Below are 21460 nucleotides of genomic sequence, written 5' to 3'. Positions count from 1 at the left end.
AACCAATACGGTTAAACTGTCGTGGAAATTAGTGGTAGTATGTATGCAGAATGAACATGACGGCTCTTAAGGCTTTATATTTAGAATTATTTAAATGTAAAGATTACGATTTAACGTCTCATATACTCTGCCAGTTGTTCGATGCAGTTGTATAATAAATATATATTAAACTATTCATGTGAAATTTGGGGTTATACAAAATCGAAAGAAAAAGAACGAGTTCATTTGAAGTTCTTAAACTTTAAGCTCGGTTTATTTACTAATTCAGGTTACAATACATGCAACAACATGGATATGGTTTGTATAAAACGCATGTTAAATTTCTGTAAAAGATTATTACATGTTAAAACTTTTTTGATACAAAGGTCTGTATTATTTTCATTGCTTTTTGGTGCCCTTTGGCCCACAATGATCCCGATTTTATCCATAAATACTTACGGTCGGTGTACGTGTTCACGGGCCCGGACACTATTTTGTATGGTTATGTATTATGAGTTTATAAAATGTTTGCAATCCTCTTTACATTTTCAAGTCTAATAGTTAGTTCTAATTCAGACATTTAGAAAATGGCCACTGTTTTCATCGTTAATGTAAATTCATAACATTCTGATGATAATAATTTAAAAAATGGTGAAATTTAAAATTTATGGAAAATACTCGTATATCTGATTTTGGGTCGTTGAGTGAAATTAAAGTTTCCATAATAGATTCAACAATGTGTGAACATTTCTTAAATGTTGGTTGTATTTAAATAATTCTGTGAGAGTAACATTTTAATCTTTTGTGGGAATTATATATACTGAAAGTGTAGTTGGACTTAAAGGGGCTAGACACCAGATGGTCCCAAAATAGGTAAATACATAATTTCCACAAGACAATACTATAATTGTCAATACGTGCTAGTATGAGGCCTATAATACATCACTTTACATGGTTAAAATAATATTGTGATGTTGTCTCAGCTGAGTTAGCCTGTGTAAAATTAGCGCACAATTGTTTATTGTTTGTATATATTCAGCATGTGAAAGTCACGTGATTATACAGATACATATTGGATTTACGTGGTAGACATCCGCAGTAAAATCTGCGACAGATACATGTGTGGTAAGAGATGTGATACATCAGTAAGTGAAATTCAATGCGTTGTACACAATGATATACATTAAATGTAAGTTTTTGAAAAAAAAACTTTGGACAATTTAATATTCTGTTGTAGTTAAATTTAAGCATTACTTATTTTAAATTTCTTGTGTAAATTTGTTATTTAAAATATTGATTTGTTGAGTGTCTGTTACTGATTTCTCTTTCACTGTTGCGTTTGATGGTAGTGATATTATTCATTTTATTACTCACGAAATAACGTCACATATAAATTATATAAGTACACCATAAGTCATACAACTGTAATGAGAGTAAAGCACGATATTACATTATTCCCATACTCGCTCGGGATATAAACAAGTGAATTCGGTCATCTATTGTTTGAAAATAAAATAACCGAAATGTGCTCGTCACAATAGACAACGCACGATCTCAATACCAGCCGCCCAATTGATATCTGATCGACAGCGGCTTCGAAAAGTTAGTTTCAACACTTTAAAGATGTTCTTTTGTGATCCCGGTGTGTTTGAGTTCAATTAACTTACACTTTTTACCTTAAAATATTAAAAATATACGTCAAATTGTATCATCGGTGAATGAAATACTAAAAACAAATCATAAAAGGGACATAATATGCCTTTATGTATGTATTTTAGACCCTACCCAGTTCAGTTCGACACCCCTAAAATATATCCTGAAGAAAACTGCATTCATGGCAAAAGAAATGCATAAACAAGTTGATTATTTTAATGCAGATACCCGTGAATGCATATTTGTACTAATATGTAATATCTAAACAATGTATGTTATGACGTTGTCTGCCTGTAGGCCCTTAAATATAGTGAGCATTTCAATATGATCCTGGTTTAAATGTCTGTATATCGGGCTAGGCTAGTCCCTCTGTGTCCTCATGTTAAAAAACGCGCTGTTTTTACTTGTTGATAATGTCATAAACGATAGTGCCCTTGCAGCAACAACCATTCACATGGTGAATCGAGCGAACTACTGTGGATTCTGCTACGACAATGTAGTTAACATTGCAAGCAATGTCAATGTCCATCGAATAGTTGTAGTATGTCGAATACACCAGACAATTGTCGTAGTAGATTGCAACGTTGAGAAAACGACTGTTTTAAAGATGATTTATATACGGAATTCTAAACATATTAACGAACTATCACCAGTTAACTTTTCTCGAGTTATGAACTATTGCTTAATTTCGTTAAAAGTAAACAGTGTATTACTAATGCAATAACAATGACTGTTTTGTGTTTTAAACAGTGAAATATCATTTAATAGATGTAATTCTATATTATTTCACCCAATATGATGAGCAAAGAATAGATGAAATTTATCAAAGATATTTATTCCAGGGCATCCATCTCGTCGCCTGTGGCATAATGAACACTTCGCCTAAAAGAAGCTGTTTTGTGCAGTATAACTTGCGAATAAATCATCTGAAAGTATCTTAAATATCTAACTGATACATACAGAATCATCAAAAATGAAATGTATGAGCAGGAAGTTTGCTTGCGTGTGTCTGACCGGACTTCCAATCTTCGCCATTCTCGCGGTGTTAGTGTCAAATTATTCTGAAAATATTGTGAGAAATGTCACATGTGAGGAATTCATTAATATATATGCGCATGAAGCAGTCACTGAAGAATTAATATTGAAAATCGCGAAAGCTTGTGTAGATAATAGTGTTAATGACCAAACGTTCAATAATGACATGTTCAAGAGGGTGTTCAGTCATGCATATTTCAATCACGTGTCTTGTAACCCTGTTGTGATTGGACCGCCGAGTTCGGCCATGCCTATGGTCTCCCTGGCTAGCTTTCCTGGATCCGGTAATACTTGGACAAGACATCTGCTTGAACAACTCACAGGTACTTTTCATTCAAACGTTGCTAAGAAACTCAAAAGTTGCTTCATTTTGTGATCTTAATTCATGTTCCCGAATAGGTCTTAGATGATGGTAACGATTGCATAAGATCACAAAAATGCCGGAGCAATCAACAGTGAAACCATTATGAGAATTTGTTGCATGCAAAAAACACACAAGCTTTATTGATGCTACTTTCGCAAGTAAAAAGAATAAAAGCACACAGTAAATATTTATATGTTTTCATCTTGCAAACAAGCATAGCGAATGAGTGTGAAGAACGCTACAGCTATAATGTTATGTTGTGATATCACATGTTTAACTGACATCGTAGCATTTATACCTGACATCGTAAAATGTACAACTGACATCGTAGAATGTATAACTGACATCGTAGTATTTATACCTGACATCGCAGCATTCATACCTGACTTCGCAGCATGTTTAACTGACATCGTAGCATTTATACCTGACATCGTAGCATGTCTGACATCGTAGCATTTATACCTGACATCGTAGCATTCATACCTGACATAGTAGCATGTTTAACTGACATCGTAGCAATTTTACCTGACATCGTAGCATGTCTAACTGACATCGTAGCATTTATACCTGACATCGTAGCATTTATACCTGACACCGTAGCATGTCTAACTAACATCGTAGCATTTATACCTGACATTTCTAGCATTCATACCTGACATCATAGCATTTATACCTGACATCGTTGCATGTTTACCTGACATCTTAGCATTTATACCTGACATCGTAGCATTTATACCTGACATCGTAGCATGTATAACTTACAATATAGAATGTATATCTGGCATGTATAGCTTTTACTGACCTCTGACATCTTAGCATTTCTAACTGACTTATTTGCATGTCTAACTGAGATATAACTAACATCATAATTGTCTTGCCTACCTTAATAACAAATGCTTAGATTTTGACAAACTTGTGTGTTATCGTGATATTGCATCAACTTTTTCAGGCATACAGACTGGAACTATATTCGAGGGCGTGGTTGCAGATACATTCTCGGGGGAGAGCATTTGTCCAACCAACAACAGTGTGTTCTTGGTTAAAACCCATAAAATCGGGGCCATAGCGGGAAGGGTTAGGAAATTCTGTCCAACGCATCAGACTCTGCAATTTGAAAAGGCGGTACGTGACGACTGAAATTATTCTAGTATTAATTAATTTTTCTTGTACACAGTAGTGGTCATTCGAAACTCCTCGGCCATTTTTCTTTAAGACAACCTCGGATGTATGCCGGTACACAGGGGCAGGTTGCGTTGTTTTGACACACCACGCCCCCGTCCGTTTTTTTTTTTTTAAATTTTATTAATTTTTTTATCAATTTTTAGTAAGAATATAATGTGGTAACTGTAACTTGTGAAAATTGGCAAAAAAAATATTTTTTTAAAAAATATTTTTTTTGGCCAATTTTCACAAGTTACAGTAAACAAATCATATTCTTACTAAAAATTGATAAAAAAATAATAAATAAAAAAATAAAAAACAACAACAAACGGACGGGGGCGTGGTGTGTCAAAACAACGCAACCTCCCCCTGTGTGCTGGTACATCGGTTGAAGAATTTCGTAAATTTTAAATCAGCCATCTGGTACTAGTATACACGAGTATGGGTTGCTAAATATGACATATCAACAAAATCATACTGAAAAAGTAATCGATACATGAATAACAACATGATAAATAGTAATATTTTATCACATGATAATAAATTAATAATATGTTCAGTTTTGTTAAATATACATTGTATTATTTCTCATTCTGTATGCATATTTAATGTAAGTGGCAAGATTATTAAATTCGTTTATCTTTCTAGAATTAAACAGTGATTCATCTGGAAAACACTTGGATTTCAGGTTTATATATTACGGAACCCATTCAACGCTTTCTTTTCTACGTACAACTTGGTGCGGGTGGGGAAGACGGGATCAGTCAGTATGGACTCCATTAAGAACGACGCACGTAAGAATGTTTCCGACAAAATAACTGAAGTTTGCTGAAGTCTTGCGAGGATCAAAGTGGACCAGGCCCCAATTTCTCGAAACTTCTTAAGTCTCTTATAACAGGATTAAGCTAATCTCACTATTTTTGTTGTTATATAAAATGTGTGATATTTACTTCTTCAAGATTTTTTTTAAAAATTATGTAGGAATAATCTGTATGCTTATCAGAATAAACCATTTTTCATTTATCAAAATCCATTTTCAGTATGTAGTATGGCTAATTGAAATAATGACTTAAGCCTGTTAAGCTTAAGAAGTTTCGAGAAATTGGGGCCAGCAGGTGACTTATTTCAAACTCCATGTGTGTTAATTTTAATGTTAAAGAATGGCGCCGCCGATTACTAAATAATCTAAAACCTCGCAAATCGGCAAAAATCTTAAGATCGCGATAAGGGACCTCGCGATTTTTTTTACCAATCTGCAGTGTTCCGAATGTGCTTGTCTTATGCACCAGTCAATTGTAACCACGGCCCCCGAGGTCCGGGGAATAGCGGGGACTTTTACTTTCGGTCCAGCCAACCCAGGCTAAAATCCCCGCCATGCGGAGACGAACAGATGGTAAAATCCCCGCCAAATGCCCCCGCACCCCAGGGACCCTAGGTAAGGCCCATTCCCCGCTATATTTAAAGCGAAAGCAAAACCACAACATTCACCCGGCACTGCGGGGCCACCTGAAAGGAAAAAAACACGGCCCATTTCCCCGGCTATTCCCGGTATAACCCCGGACCGGGGGGGGGGGGGGGGCGTGGTTACAATTGACTGGTGAATTAATACTACACTTGAATAAACACTTTATACATTTTTTTCTCTTTTTAGATTTTGAGAATTTCGCGACAAGTCGGGCAAGATCCTGGAGTGATCACGTGATGTATTGGCTCAAGGATTTCAAAGAACCGGTGCACGTGCTCGTGTATGAACGATTGAAGACGGCTGTACTTTGGGAAATGTTCAAATTGTATGAGTTTCTTGACGTTCCGGTGACGTTACGTTCATTGTGGTGTTTGTCGTTGAATTTAGAGGGTAGATACCACCGTGAACGCAAGGATTGGGTAACTCATGACAACATATTTGCGTCATCAGTGACGTCAATTTTCAAGTCAGCAGTTGATAACGTAACAGACCGTTTACGTATGCATGGTGTTGATGATGATGTTATACAGTCATATTATAAATATAACGATGAATTGTAAATCAGAAAGCTTACTTATGGTAACTGTAGTGCGATTTAACGTCGCCAAGTTTTTTTTACAATCATACTTGGACTTTAAAAAATCCCCCAAATCGCGAAAATAAAACAAATAAAACATGACAATATCGCGAAAAGAGCGACGCCAATTAAAGGTTTTCCACAGCAATCACGTTTACGATGATATACACGGTCAAGCGAACATACGAGTGTATTTGTCAAATAGTCTCCTGTAATTCTGTATAGAATGGCCATATAATTATTTGTTTTATGTGTTGCATGTAACTTTTAGTATGTATATGGACGAGACTCTAATAAAGATATAAATAAAATACGTACAAAGCTACGAGTGATGTTGTGATTGCAGTGAAGGGTGAAGAGTGAAGACATGGAATGTTTTTCTCCGGGGAATATTAGTGATTTAAATTAAATAAAACTGGATTATTAAACTTATTTGGACATCAGTGTATTGTATAAACATCAGGCTTCATGTCAAATAACGAAAAAAAAGAAAAACAAAAAATCTAACAAGAGGAAAAAGAGTGAAAAGAGAAAGGCGAGAAATTGGAATGTCAGAAATATGGTTAAATCAAGAAATACAACCGATTTCGATCGAAATAATACGACAAAGAATGATTTATATTTATAAACAGTCGTGGAATACAGATATTAATGATTCAAACAGACTAGAAACATATCGCTGGTATAAAAATGAACTCAAGCAAGAAAAATATCTAGATAGTATACACATAAATAAATATAGAATTGCCCTTACAAAATTTCGAGTTTCCTCACATGACCTATTAATCGAAACGGGAAGACATCATAACATCCCAAGAACAGATAGAATATGTACCTTTTGTAATATGAATACCATCGAAAATGAATATCATTTTCTTTTAGTATGTCCAAAATATCACAATCTACGAAAACAATTCTTTAAACCATACTTTTGCCATTGGCCAACAAAACAAACATTTATTAACCTTTTGTCCTCAGATAGCGGAAAAACTATGCACTGTGTTAGTAAATATCTATATCATGCATTTTTGTTACGATCAGAACCTAATTATGTTGAGAATTGATATGATATATAGTACACTTCTCTATTGACTATGTCTTTGCTCTTCACGATGATTTGTTTCATATGATTTATTTCATATGTTTTGCATTTTGGCTATAGATGATATGTCATTTAATGCTGAATAAATATTATGTTATGTTATGTTATGTTATGTTATGATAACACTCCTTGTTTTCTAGTACATGTAGGACCTTATTTTTCATATTTTCACAGGTCTGTGAAGAATAGTTTCAAACTGTGACATATATGATTGACCAAAATGGTGGAAAGCAAGAGAATCATATTCTTCACAGATTTGTCTACGACATTGCCGTTTGATAAATTTGATATTAAAAATGTAATATGAGAAAGAAAAAAAAGAAAAAAATAATAATAATACTAAAAATAATAACAATAGCTCCCTGGCTTTTGGCTCCAGCTCAACCCAGAAAAAGAGTATAAACATGCTTATTCCGGTAAACAGGCGGTCATTTTTTCCCGACAAAATAAAAGCACTCGATAATACCGCTTTTATCTTAAATGTAAGCTTCTTGAGTGAAATTCAGCTGAAAATTGGTGAAAATGTTCTACTTTCGTTTGTAAACATGCATGTGTTTGATGGGAGAATCGGTTTTATAACTCCATAAACAATATGTTTACAAAATAACTGAAATACGTGTGAAGATTAAACATATTTATATGGCACTGCATTCCCCGATTTCTCAAATAAGCCCTCATAATTGTGATATTAGATAAAATAACGAGTCATACTTACGTTTTATGATGATATCCGTTCTTTTGCTCTAGCTCGGAAGTGTCATTGGCTCTTTTTTATACACCGCTCCTAAAAGAGCTGGAGCCACTGTTTCGCAGCCGTGTATATAGCACTGCGGTATTCACTGCTTGCCCGAAATTTAGCCGTTGAAAGCGTTGGAAATACTTTTTCCAGTACATCTGTCTATGCCAACACAACTCACGACAACAAACACAATGCCATCTACCTTTACTAGGTATACACCAACGATTACGGTGCCAACAACAACCAATAATCTTCCTACTTATACCACTATACCCATACAGCAACAACATAAAAAACAACAAAAAAACAACAACTATCTCTACAACAACCGCCACTGCGCCTACAACTGTAGCCAACTAACAGCAACAACAACATTATAATGAACGATTCTTTGACTAGAATATATACGCATACATGTATATCAACAAAATCTACCTGCAATACTGGAAAAAACAATCTGTGACAAATGTGACTCAGTTGTAAAATTTACTTTTTTTGTTAAAAAAATGATGCAATTTTTTACCTGTGAGGAATGTGATTTCATGGTACATAAAAAACCGGCTTCGATAACAAATTTCCCAGGAGCTGTGACATAATAATAAAATGATTAAGCCTGTGGTCTAGATCAAATAGCAAATGAATACTTTAAATCAACGCGTCATATTTTTATCGATGTCTACGTTAAATTGTTTAATGTTGTGTTGCAAACTGGTATTCTACCTGAATCTTGGCTTGTTGGTGTTATACTACCGATTTATAAAAATAAAGGAGACATGATGTCCCCGGAAAACTACAGACCAATTACAATCTTAAGCTGCCTTGGCAAACTATTTACTGCAGTATTAAATGCTAGGCTTACATCTTTCATTGAAGAAAATGAGTTGTTGTTAAAAATCAAGCTGGCTTTCGAAAAAAACCATAGCACTATTAACAATATATTTATTTTGCATTTATTGTCAGAATATTGCAAGCATAAGAGAACCAAACTATTCTGTGCATTTATTGATTTTAGAAAGGCGTTCGATTATGTATGGAGAGCGGGCCCCTGGGCAAAACTAGTTAAATATAATATAAATGGGAAATTGTTCAATGTCATAAAAAATATGTATAATAACATTAAATCATATTTACTGTTGAATAATAACACAACAGAATATTTTCAATGTTGAAGCGGTGTCAGACAAGGCGAAAATTTATCTCCTATACTGTTTTCTTTGTTTTTAAATGATTTAGAGCAGTATATGCTAAGTAAAAGCAACTCATGTATTGATATAACTGATGTTGACCTTGATATATACTTGAAAATAGTATTATTATTGTATGCAGATGATACAGTACTGTTTGCTAAATTAGAAAATGAGCTAATTTCTTTAATGAATAATTTTGCTGATTACTGCGATAGATGGAAGCTTGATATTAATATTGAAAAGACAAAAGTTTTAGTATTTGGTGACTGACCAAGACGCAATAGAAATATCTTTGTTAATAACAAACAATTTGAATTTGTAGACGCTTTCAAATATCTATGAGTAACTTTTTCAAAAAATAGAAGGCTAACAAACTGTAAAAAACATGTTGTGGAGCAGGCTAGAAAAGCTTTATTTTGCCTTTATGTGAAGATTAGAAACTTATGTCTACCATTAGATTGCCAAATTAAGTTATTTGACAATACGGTTGCACCTATTTTACTCTATGCTTGTGAAGTTTGGGGCTATGGTGACCTTAATTTAATAGAAAAGGTGCACACTGATTTTATGAAATATATTTTGAATGTTAAAAAAGCACCCCTCATATAATGCTTTATGGTGATCTTGGCCGATACCCTTTAAGTAACGCAGAGAAGGATTTTGGTATAAACTGACCCATAACCATTACAATATGTCATCCATTTTGTATAAATTTCTATTGAAAGATTTTACTGCTCATGAACAGTATTATGGATGGTTGAGTAAAGTCAAAGCTATTCTTGATGAATGTGGTTTGAGCTATATATGGCAGAACCAAGATTATACTGCTTCAAAGCAATCTTTGTTAAATCTGGTCGAAACTTGTTTAAAAGACCAGTTCAAACAAGCCTGGAATAGTGATGTCTTAAACTCCTCCAAATGTACCAATTACAGAATTTATAAAATTGAATTGGAACTTGAAAAATGTTATCTTAATGTAAATGAGAACCTTGTCCAATCTCTAATTAATTTTAGACTTTGTAATAATCATTTACCAATTGAAAAAGGAAGATGGCTCGGCATAGACAGAAATGATAGAAAATGTCAATTGTGTACTCTAAATGAAATTGGTGATGAATTCCACTATCTTTTACTGTGCCCATATTTTGATAATGATAGGAAAAGATACTTACCTTATGTAAACATGCATAATACTAATATATTTACTTTCAAAAATGTTATGTGTGAAAATGATCTTTTTAAGCTGAATAACCTGAACAAATTTGTCAAAATTATATGTCAAGCTTTTAAAACCCCACCTGGCAACCCTTAACCAACATTACTTTATTTTTCGAATTTTAGCATCCACTGTCCTTATGAATAGTTTTATCTGTTGTACTCAAACTTTTGTTTGAACCTATTTAGTACTACATTACTAACCATACAGCCTGGTTAATATATATTAATATATATTATTGTTCTTTTACATGTTTATATACAACATTTTGTATTATTCATGTTGATGACCTCAAAACACATATTTGTATTATGTGATGAGAGTAAATAAAAACTGAAACTGAAAACATATATGTTTGAAATGTGTGACAAATGTGATCTTATTTTTCCCAGCTGTGAAGAATAGGATCCTATTTTTCCAAGGTGGGAAGAATATGATCTGGGAAAAATAAGGTCTTACATAGCTTTCAATACAATTCAAGTTGAATCTGAACTTAACATTCGTTTGCAAAAATAAACCTTTGTGTATGGTAAATCTGCATTCTCACAGATTAACCGATTTGACAACTTTCTTTTATTTTTTTGTCTTGGAATGAGCCCATTTTTGCGTAAATATCTGCAAACCAGTGATTAAAGAATTCTGACAAAAAAAATCCGTTGCTGTTTTATGGCTAAAAGCGTTACTAACGGTTAAAGAAAAATGCATTAAACATCATTTTTGGAACTTTAATATAAAAATCTACGATCTGATTTTTTTGTCAGCAGTCTTATATTACTGGTTTCCATGCATTTTCCCATACGTTGTCAAAACGTTCAATCTGTGAGAGTGCACCTTTAAGGGTCATATGTCGTATCCGTTGTATTGTTTTATCAAGTGTTAAAGCTGCACTTTCACAGATTGAACGTTTTGACAACTTTTTTATTTTTTGTCTTGGAACGAGCCAATATTTGCGATAATCCATGGAAACCAGTTATATAAGAATGTTGACAAAAATTAGATCGCAGATTTTTATATTTAAGTTCAAAAATTGATGTTTTATGCATTTTTCTTAAACCGTTAGTAACCATTAATTTTCGAATGGAAATATGAAAATCTACGATCTGATTTTTTTGTCAGCAATCTCACATCATTGGGTTGCAGATATTTACGCAAAAAATTCTCTTTCCAAGACAAAAAATAAAAAAAAGTTGTAAAAATGGTAAATCTGTGAGAGTGCAGCTTTAAACGTTACGCAAGAAATCCCTTTGCATAAGTCTACTTAAACCCATGTGGCATTTTTAATAAGTGCTCTGCGATCTTCTATTGTCTCATATGGTACATGTAGTATTAAATACCATGTTCTTTGCATATTTCTTTCAAATTAAAATCGGTATCCTTCAAAAGAACCACTGTTTTTGACATGTATTCATCCGTTTTGGTATATAACAAAACACTTGTATTGACTGTGGTAACTATTATTTGGGAGTAAGAGTGCATCTTTAAAATCTTGTGACATTTTAAATATATGCTCAATACCGGCGAGAACACTCAATTGGTGAATTGTGCCCATAGCTGGATGACCTAGCAAGAAACAAGTAGCGGTTTTACAGCGTTTTTTTAAATAACCAATGAACAGAGAACAAAACCGATCGGAAACGGACAAAAACAATGCTTCCAAAAAGAAAATAGAATAAGGCTCAAGTAAATTTTAAGAAAGACGATTTATTTCTCCTGCAAAAGTGCATCCATATTTATGCGAGAAGGTGAACGAGCAATAACCTATCTGCATTGAAATATGCTCTTAGTAACTCCCGGGTGAGACTAGAACACGCAGCCAACGCCCTTTCGCTTTCATGCGCGGCTTCAGTAAGGGAAGTTGGGTTTGACTGGACCCCTGTTCCGTGAAGTTGTGAAGGTATTAAAGGGTGTTTCTGTGTTGTGTTATAGGACCAATACCAAGCACACAGAAGCAGTTTTGTCTCTTATGCAGTTATCTCCCTTGAGGAGCAGAGCAGATTGCTGCCACCATGTACGAAAATAGATGGATTTCAGCTATATGCATGGTTTCTTTTGAAAACTGTTTACACGTATTTATGCAACAATTTATCAAAATTGTTGACAAATAATAATTTATTTCAAATTAAAGAACATTTAAACTTCTTGAATGACTCCATACAATTTTGGTCAATTTAATGATTTGAAAAGCAGTTATTTCTCTTTGATCAACTTTTGAGGAAGAAAGTTATGTCAACATAAAAAATAAATTCTTGAACACTGTATTTGTTCAAATATATATTTTTTTCGGAAATAAACAAATTTCACCGATTTTATTACGGAAACATACTAAAATTTCTAACCATTTCTATGCTGAATGCTGGAACATTTAGAATATTTGCTCACATTTGGACAAAGTGCAACATCATTACCAAAAACAAACAAACAAATGCTCGAACATGTTTTGGGTGTCATTTCATATATCTAATATATTTTCTGTCTGACTTTGTATAACAAACTACTCTGTAAATTTACACAACACCCAGTGACTAGTAAGTAAACTTACAAACCACAGATCTACTGTTTATCCACATGTGTTCTATTTACATTGTTTACCTTGCAATTTTTTAAACCAGTTATGTAAGCTAAGTAACTTCTCAGCCCAAAATTGAATATTACTGTAGACTCAAAAAAAAATATAGTGAGAATAGTCAACGTGTATTAAACATGACAACCATGGACAAGAATGCTCAAGAGTTAGACTAAGATCTCATTCACAAGAAATAGAGACTGGTCGATGTATTTACATAAGTAGAAAAAAATAAAGACTGTAAACTTGGTGTACACAATACGAGGGATGTCCGGAAATATATATATATATATAAATGATTGCCAGTGTCCCATCTCCTAATTGATAGCGCTGCAAACATGGCGTGACCCTGAAGCACCCTTTTTATGGCATATCTTTGGTATTACATTTTATGAGATAAGAAGCAAATATGATTGGCTGAATAAAGCCAAAAAGTTGTATCTACCTCTCATGGCTAAAAAATCAAAGCACTGAAAGTGCTGAAGGGCTTGACAGGTGAATCCTTCTATGTGATATTCAAAAATGAATGATAGCATGCCGCTTGCTTTCTCGCTCTCACACCTGCCCGTCCACACTTCCAACCTGCCAACACATCCGCCCGCCCACATTCACCACTCAAAGCCCACTCATAACCCAAACCACCCACCGTACTGATTCGGTGTATTCTATGAGCAGCAGAATAAAACGGGCATCACAGCAAAATGTGGTATTCAGATCCAATATTTATATTAGTGTGTTATTCTATTATGCCTATCCACTCAAATTTTAAGAGAAAGTGAGAACAATTGTAGAATAGAAACTACTCTGTTAATTCAGATCATAACTTAGAGAAGGAGAGCAAAACAAATCATTTACAAATGTACATATTTAAATCAAGAATACGTAAGCGCACTATATGTAAATAGGAATATTTAGAATGCTCATAAGAGTATGACTTACATACGCAGGGTTTGATTTTTTTAACTTACACATAGAAACATAGGAAAACAGAGGAAAATGACCCAGCTTACCAAGAAGTTGGAGTATGAACGCCAATATACGTTTGCAAACTCTGAGGTACATATCAATGGATAAAGATGTAGGGTATATGTTATTCTCTTCCATACAATACCACTGGGTATATTTCGTCCGTTTAGCTATATTCACTGCTAGAGCAGTGTAGACAAAAGAGTGAAAGTCGCACTGGATTTATGATGTATTGTACATCTGAATCCTCCTGTATTATTCTATTTGTAGAATTGTGATGCAATATAGTTCCAATTTGGTCAAAACCAGAACTTCAAGGAGATTTCCAGTTTATAGGGGTTTCTCTTTTCATATCCGTTTTTTATACTGTGTCTTAAAATTGATATACGCAAAATTTTACAAACTATTCCATGATCTTATTTTGTAAATCATTCATTATTCCAGGTATGGTTAAGAGACTGATTTTCATTGAAAGCTGGTACTTTCGAGTATGGTGTTCAACTCTACATGGACTCAGTTGAATTTTTGTAGTCTATTACAAAAGTCTGGATCTAAAGTTCAATCCTAACACTGATTAAACATCTTTGTGTTAAAAACAAGCAAATAAATAATCATAATTCTCAAATATATTTATTGAAAAAACAATATACACACACTATAATCGGCACAAAAATACCAGTTACGTTAATATATACAAATTAGATTTATTGTTTACAATTACAGTATGGTGCAATCTCAGAACGTGTTTGATCTAACCAGTGTCATGGTTGAAATCTGGAAATATAAACATTCTGGCTCTACTCAGCTTATCATCCAGGACAAACAACATAACACCGTATTTTATAACCAAAAGTGTAGCGTATCTATCTATCTATCTACATATGTAAATTCAGAAATGATAGAACACGTAATTGTCATGAATTTCAACTAACTAAACGTGACTTTATTTGCACCGGCATAAGGGAAACATCAGTAATGTGAATTCAAGGTTACACCTATTTTCCTGTTAATATTTACAGAGTCGTGAAAGTGTCGTCCCATAGTAAGTAAGAGTTGGGGTTTTTAACCAGCGTTTAAAAAAATTCGTTTCCACAACCAAATTAAAACAAATAAAAACTTTAGCCCATTGTAAGTAATAGTTGGGGTTTTAACCAGTAAAAATTCCTGTTCCCATAACCAAATCTGTACAATAATTATGCTTTCTCCACGAAACAAATGCAAATGGTACAAAACTACAAATTAAACATTTAACAAATTACAACAGATGAACCATTTTGTGAAATATGCACACGTAGTAAATTGTAACCAAATCTAATATACACCAGCGTACAAAAGTATATAATATATACATTACAATGCTCATAATGTTTATCACAGCAAGAACACCCCAAAGGCCAATGACAATATAGTCATGGCTACCGAGGCGATTTTAAAGCTTCTGGAAGACCCAGATCGAAGTTGGCGCTGGAAGCTCGCTATTGCGCATGTCTGTTGCAAGCGTCTTTGAACCATACCATCATTTTTACACGAGGAAGGGAGAAGGTTGCATTCGAACTCGTGTTTAAGCCCCACCACGCTTTTTTCACACTGAGAATCCCAGGCGCTGAGATCACACTCCATATGCTGTACACGCAGTCTGAAAATAAACGCATATACGTGATCAGAGGCGGTTCCACTATCCAGCATTAACCGTTAAATGCGGTATGTCCCTAGTACAGAATATCGAAGAATGGTTAGTATATACGGGGGAAGGTTTTTTTTCCTTAGTGTTTTTTTTTTCATTTAAATGTTTCCCGGAGAGACACATTTTAGCTTTCCTTTCATTTTAAATTGATATATAACAAAGAATAAATTGTTTTGAAATCTAACGCTGGAATAAATTGTGTTGCAATCTAACGTTGGATATCTATGTTGAATAAAACCACTTAAACTAGATGTTTCCTCGGACATTGACAAAAGTCGTTCACTTGGACAATTTTAGACAGTTATCTTTTAATTCTGTTACATGAATGTAAAGTTCACGTAGTTTTGTTCAGTTTGTCATCGAAAATGTCGTATGATGAAAAATTGCTTTAATTTCAAGTATTGTATAGGAATAAATATGTGCGATGTGTTCGTATACATTATATCAAAATAACACTGTTTCGTGGGTACATGCATATAAGAAATATGTATGCATTTTAATCACACATAAACACCACGCACGTACATCTACGTATAGCACACTATCCAAGCGTGTGAATTCAATTGTTCCTTAAACCTCTGTACTTACTGGCAATATCTGGAGTTGTACTGGCCAGGCGGTATGTTGGTCCTTGCTTGTTCTGCGGAGAGGTCAGCGACCTTCTGTATCATGGTGTTGTAACACTGCGCCGCCTCCTGTGTCTTGTTGTTAAAGCACTTCACACCGTCCAAGTAAACTGTTGGACATAAATAATCGTGGATATCGAAAAAACAACAATAAAGCCACATGCTAATGCATTTCGCACATGCCAACTGAATCCATATGTAGACAGCGATGTCCCAAACACGCTTTTTACGGCGCCAACAACTTCTAAGTTTCGAAATAGAATAGATATTTTCAGAAACAAATCTGAATTGCATCTTTTAATTCAATGAGCGATAAAAGACCAATCTTGATAAATTCCAAATTATGTTTAAATCATAACGAGAGCAAAGCAAACGGATTCCGACACTGATCCATTCCACAATTGATCAAGGGGTACTCGGTTGGCAGGTTGCTACGCATGTGCGCATTGCCATAGTGACCAAGTGTACCAAGTGTCATGAACGTATTATAGTTTTGGTCAAGGTAAATGAATTTTTACATGACACCTTTTCTCTACAGTTAACAAAATGGAGTGCTTCTACTTACTGCCAACGTCATGGCATACGACATCGATTCCGTTACGTATAGCTTCTACGTCATATCCGCTGAGCGCAAGGATTTCTGAAGCGCCGGGACAACGCTCAATTTTCTGATTGAGGCACGTGTACAGCTGTTGTTTGACACTGAAACAGACAGAGTTACACATAAGTGTGTGTGATATATTGGAATTGTGTTGAATGAATGTGTATATTGGCTAGATTGTTGTTGCGATTGTACGGACGAGCATGAAACGAAATCGTTTGGCAGGTGAAATAGGGCTTATACATATGATGTCCATACTGTGTATATAGTTAATTAATAATTTTGCAAAATCCTAATTTCAATTTAATTCTCAGAAACGGCCGATGCTAAAAGTAAACTTTGTCATTTAATGTTTGTGGGTTTTTAATAATAAACTAAATTTTCATTATTTGATGAAAATAAGACAAACTGACAAAAACGATCAAAATATTAGATTATGAGCCCCAATATCTATATGTATGAATACCACGGGCCGGGACAAAACGTAGAGAAAAAAACGAGTACATATTCAAGAAAAGAAATTTTTTACATGTGTAATTTAATTATCATAATATTTATGATTATAATGACGACGACGGCGGCGGCGGTGGCGGTGATGATGATGATGATGATGATGTTGATAATTATTATTATTACTATTATTATAGTTATAGTTATTATTATTATTATTATTATTATTATTATTATTATTATTATTAAAAGATGCCATTATCATTATTATTATCAATATTATTTTATTATTATTATTATTATTATTATTATTATTATTATTATTATTATTATTACTATAACTTTTATAACTATAAGTTATAGTATAACTACAAAATGTATACAAATTACTTAAAAAGCGAATGGTATTGAAAGGTTAATGACAATTGTGTTTTAATTAACTTGTATTAGTATTTGATTTACCCTTTCATTTTAAGTGAAAACCAGCCTCTGCGAAAAAAGTGCTTTTTTAACAAACATAAAAATGTTCATAATAAATATGTCGCCGTTCGATAAAAAACAACATTGCAATACACACTAGTTAGTGTCAAAATGTCACCAGTTATTGAATAATTCACATTTGTATTTAATTAGGTCATGTACATATACCTCCATTGCCCTTGGCAACATAACGGAAATAGTTTTAGCATTACTTCACGTATCTAATCAAGTTATTTATGCTTTTTCGTCGAGTCATTTAGATTTAGAAGTATATATGATTCATTTTTGGTATAAGATAATAAAAATACAATTTTGAAAAATGTAACTATTTAACGCAATTGTTGAAGTGTAACATGTAAAGTCTCACATTCTTGGTATCCTAAACTAGTCGAGTATTTTTTGCAATGTGGAATTTACATTTCCATGATTTCAAACATTACATTTTCGCACTAAAGAGAAAATAGTGAAATGGCACTACTTACCGGCAGAATTTATCGGCAGATTTCGTGTCTTTTCCTATGATAGAGCCAATGATCTGACTGGGCCCCAAAGTCCTGGACACGGCAGTAGCGTTTGGTGAAAACAGGCTTCCGTCTAGTCCAGCGCTCGTGTAACAGGATTTAAGGTTGTTGAACAGGCTCCTGTGGCATATGTCGGGGGCCGGGAGAGGACCTGGGGTGGGGAAGATTGAAGTCAAATGTACGATCTATGAAGACAATAATAATAAAAAAAAAATGCGCAAAAACAAGCGTGTTTCTGTAACTCTTGACCATAGCGCTTTAGCTGCTCTTTTTTAAACGTTGTTCGAAAGAATCACCGAATATTTGAATATCAATATTGCCATTCGTTTGCATCCCTAATATATATATAGTTGTTTTAATCAATGTGCAAATAAATATTTGTTAGTATTTTTCCATCATAGTTTACATCAAGCCGTTTTAAAAAGTCGTTTTGAAAAGGTCCTTTTTGTTGTCTGACGAAACAAAAGTTTCCATAATCTATACGATATAAATAAGAACACACTCTTTGTTAGTTGAATAGGCAATTATGAAAATAAGTTAAAGTTTCTCTTTAATTTAAGACTCATCTTGATGATGGTATAATCTCTTACCATTGCCGCACATTTGTTGAAGTCTTGACACGAGTTCAATGGCTTCCTGTTCGAGTCGGATATACTCGGGAACTGCCGGGCATGTCTGAGTGTTCCGAAGATTGCTAATGGCGGAGAATATGCACGCTATAATAGTTCCTTGTAGCCTGGAAATGGTTAATATACGATTATTAATCATTTTATTAGTTTGTCGTCGTTTTTTTACATCAAGAGCATTCCCTGAAGGCAACCCCCCCCCCCCCCCCCAAATATGATGGTAAAGTCTCACTCTTTTAAATTGTTACCCGGAAATAGTTAAATATATATCTCAGGATTACATTAAACATTATCCCAATGCTACCAGCTTTACATATGGTCGAAAACACGCACATATCGGTCTATGATGTTATTGTCTACCTAAACGCACAGCTCAGAGAAGCTAGACAATAAATACTCTTATGTACACAGTTAATTTAAAGGTGTTAACAGCAAAATATATGTATAAATTGAATAGTGTTGAAAATATAAAGTTAAAATATATAATGAATACGTGCTATTGTTGTATGTCAATGTATCCAAAAAATATTTCTAAAAATATTTATTTAAACAAATAACTTACGAGCAGAGACCGGTTTTAACCTGCTGGACGTTTCTGGGAATGGGACCCTGGGTTCCGTTTGACAATACGGCGACTACGTGCTGCATTTGGTAGCCACCATTTGACTGAAAATGATTTCAGTAGTTCAGTAATTATGCATGAAGCAATAGTTATCTTACAAAGACTGTTCATAATATTTCAGTTCGAGGTTCGAAGTTGTGGAATGTGTGCTATTTCATATTTCTTTCAATATTGGAATTGTTTACAAAAGCTATTTATTTTTTTTAAATGTGGTGTTTTGTCCATTAAATTAACTGAGGTTGGTGTTAATAGTTCAACTAAGTCAAGCTGTTTTACATATGTGAAAAATGAAGATAACGATTTTATAATATTTATATTGAATAAGTACCTGAAAGCACCGAGTCACTGCGTCTCGTCCCATCTGCGCACAGGAAGCTGCAGCCAAGTTCATGCCCGCGTTCGGTCGCTGTGGTAACACACGTGGGTTTGAGCGGCCCTGTCCGTTATCTTGCATTCCAGGGTTGGGTCCGGGTATCGAGGGAATCCGGGGGCCGGTTGGTAGGACAGCAGACATCGCCGGACCGTTAAGCGATGGATTTGCGTTTGCGGGCATTCGGACTTGGTTTACGTTTTGAGGCGGCTGTGCCTGGGTTAAACCCAAAATGATTAAAGCTGAAATAAAGGAACATCTGTATAAATTGTAGAATATGAATTTGAAAATAACATGATGAACAGATTCGATTTCAGATGTATGTTTTATTATCGCTAAAATTCCATTTACTTATACCTTAATTCTTATATGTGAACATTCAACTATTTCACCCGCTAAATGAGTAAAAGGTTTATACTGATTAATTCAAGACGAACCATTTTCCAAGAAAATACAAATTTATAATTCAACTGTACTAGTAAATGTATTTATTTCTATATAAATTACTTACCAATATACCGCTGTATTCCAAACATTGTGTGTATATCAGCCAAATGAATTCTAACAAATATTACTGTAAGTAGATATCAAACATAAACCTTACACTAAATTTTTTTTTTTGTAAAACTCACAAAGTATTGTATCTTGTCTTTAATCACTTAATTAAATGCATCAATTTTCGGGTCGACATTTCTTTTAAACCCCCAGTTGGATATGAAGTCATTGCAAGAAAATTGCAGACGCGCGACTCATCTGTCAAACTTTCAGTTACAAGCCTCCGACTAAATATTTTAATTGATACATCATTGACTTTGACCGGCGACAGTTTATAGTTTTCGCATGAATAAAGTAAAACGTTTGTACCGGATGACGCAGCGCGCGCTTGTCTAAAAATCCCCTGAACAAAACAAAAAAATCAAAACCTTTAATTCAGGAGATTATTGTTGTAGAAGTGGTAACATTTTATCTCATTGCTAATGTAAGGCGTTGAATTACCAAGGGCCTCACTCACAAATATTATGTTGGCAACTATATCTTCTATACTTGGTTCAAATTGAGTTATTTTACTTCTCATTATACACGAACACAAACCAGCTGCCTGGAGCATCATATGTCATTTCTTAAATTATTCATAGTCAAATTAAAAGGAAAATGATGAATAGCAAGACCCATTAACAATGGATATTCGCTTGTAGTAAAACAATAAAGTATTTAACAGTGGAGATTGAAGCATTTATTGCTGCCGAACATTTTGGAAGAACTGTCATGGCGTACTGTGCAATTTTTAGAGTTTTTTTCATGTAGAGAGATTTTTCTTCTTTCTTTTAAGATTAGCCTGACTGCCCCACTCCCAAACACTTTTATAGGCTTAGAAAAGTAATTTTATAAATGGTTTTCATAGTTTGCATTCGCTCGAAATGTATGTTATGACATTTTCAACAACTAAAATTACATGAGGAAGTTGAATGGTCA

The 21460-nt window shown here is 34.0% G+C and overlaps 2 protein-coding genes across 2 annotated transcripts; one reads left to right on the top strand and one right to left on the bottom strand.

Moving 5' to 3' along the window:
- The first annotated feature begins 2914 nt into the window (after positions 1 to 2914).
- Positions 2915 to 7485, top strand: LOC128246257 (WSCD family member CG9164-like). Its single transcript, XM_052964448.1, has 5 exons — positions 2915 to 2990; positions 3981 to 4153; positions 4881 to 4986; positions 5844 to 5959; positions 7477 to 7485. The coding sequence occupies exons 1-5, from the start codon at positions 2915 to 2917 to the stop codon at positions 7483 to 7485; spliced, it is 480 nt and encodes a 159-aa protein (XP_052820408.1).
- Positions 7486 to 15378: 7893 nt separating this feature from the next.
- Positions 15379 to 20131, bottom strand: LOC128246256 (uncharacterized). Its single transcript, XM_052964447.1, has 7 exons — positions 19946 to 20131; positions 19558 to 19661; positions 18960 to 19105; positions 18331 to 18520; positions 16883 to 17019; positions 16280 to 16427; positions 15379 to 15643 (listed from the first exon to the last, which is right to left on the bottom strand). Exons 1-7 carry the CDS (start codon positions 20129 to 20131, stop codon positions 15379 to 15381), a joined length of 1176 nt encoding a protein of 391 aa, XP_052820407.1.
- Positions 20132 to 21460: the final 1329 nt, after the last annotated feature.

This window comes from Mya arenaria, chromosome 9 (genome assembly GCF_026914265.1).
Source record: "Mya arenaria isolate MELC-2E11 chromosome 9, ASM2691426v1".
In the NCBI taxonomy this organism is placed as follows: Eukaryota; Metazoa; Mollusca; class Bivalvia; order Myida; family Myidae; genus Mya; species Mya arenaria.
This window is presented reverse-complemented; position numbering and strand designations above follow the sequence as displayed.

Coding starts and splice junctions, on each gene's coding strand:
- LOC128246256 (XM_052964447.1), bottom strand. CDS start 20,131: ATGTCTGCTGTCCTACCAACCGGCCCCCGGATTCCCTCGATACCCGGA. Junction 18,521..18,959: donor TCAACAAATGTGCGGCAATG/GTAAGAGATTAT, acceptor TCCCCACCCCAG/GTCCTCTCCCGGCCCCCGAC. Junction 17,020..18,330: donor TCTGCCGATAAATTCTGCCG/GTAAGTAGTGCC, acceptor TGTCTGTTTCAG/TGTCAAACAACAGCTGTACA.
- LOC128246257 (XM_052964448.1), top strand. CDS start 2,915: ATGCCTATGGTCTCCCTGGCTAGCTTTCCTGGATCCGGTAATACTTGG. Junction 2,991..3,980: donor TCTGCTTGAACAACTCACAG/GTACTTTTCATT, acceptor CAACTTTTTCAG/GCATACAGACTGGAACTATA. Junction 4,987..5,843: donor CTCCATTAAGAACGACGCAC/GTAAGAATGTTT, acceptor TTCTCTTTTTAG/ATTTTGAGAATTTCGCGACA.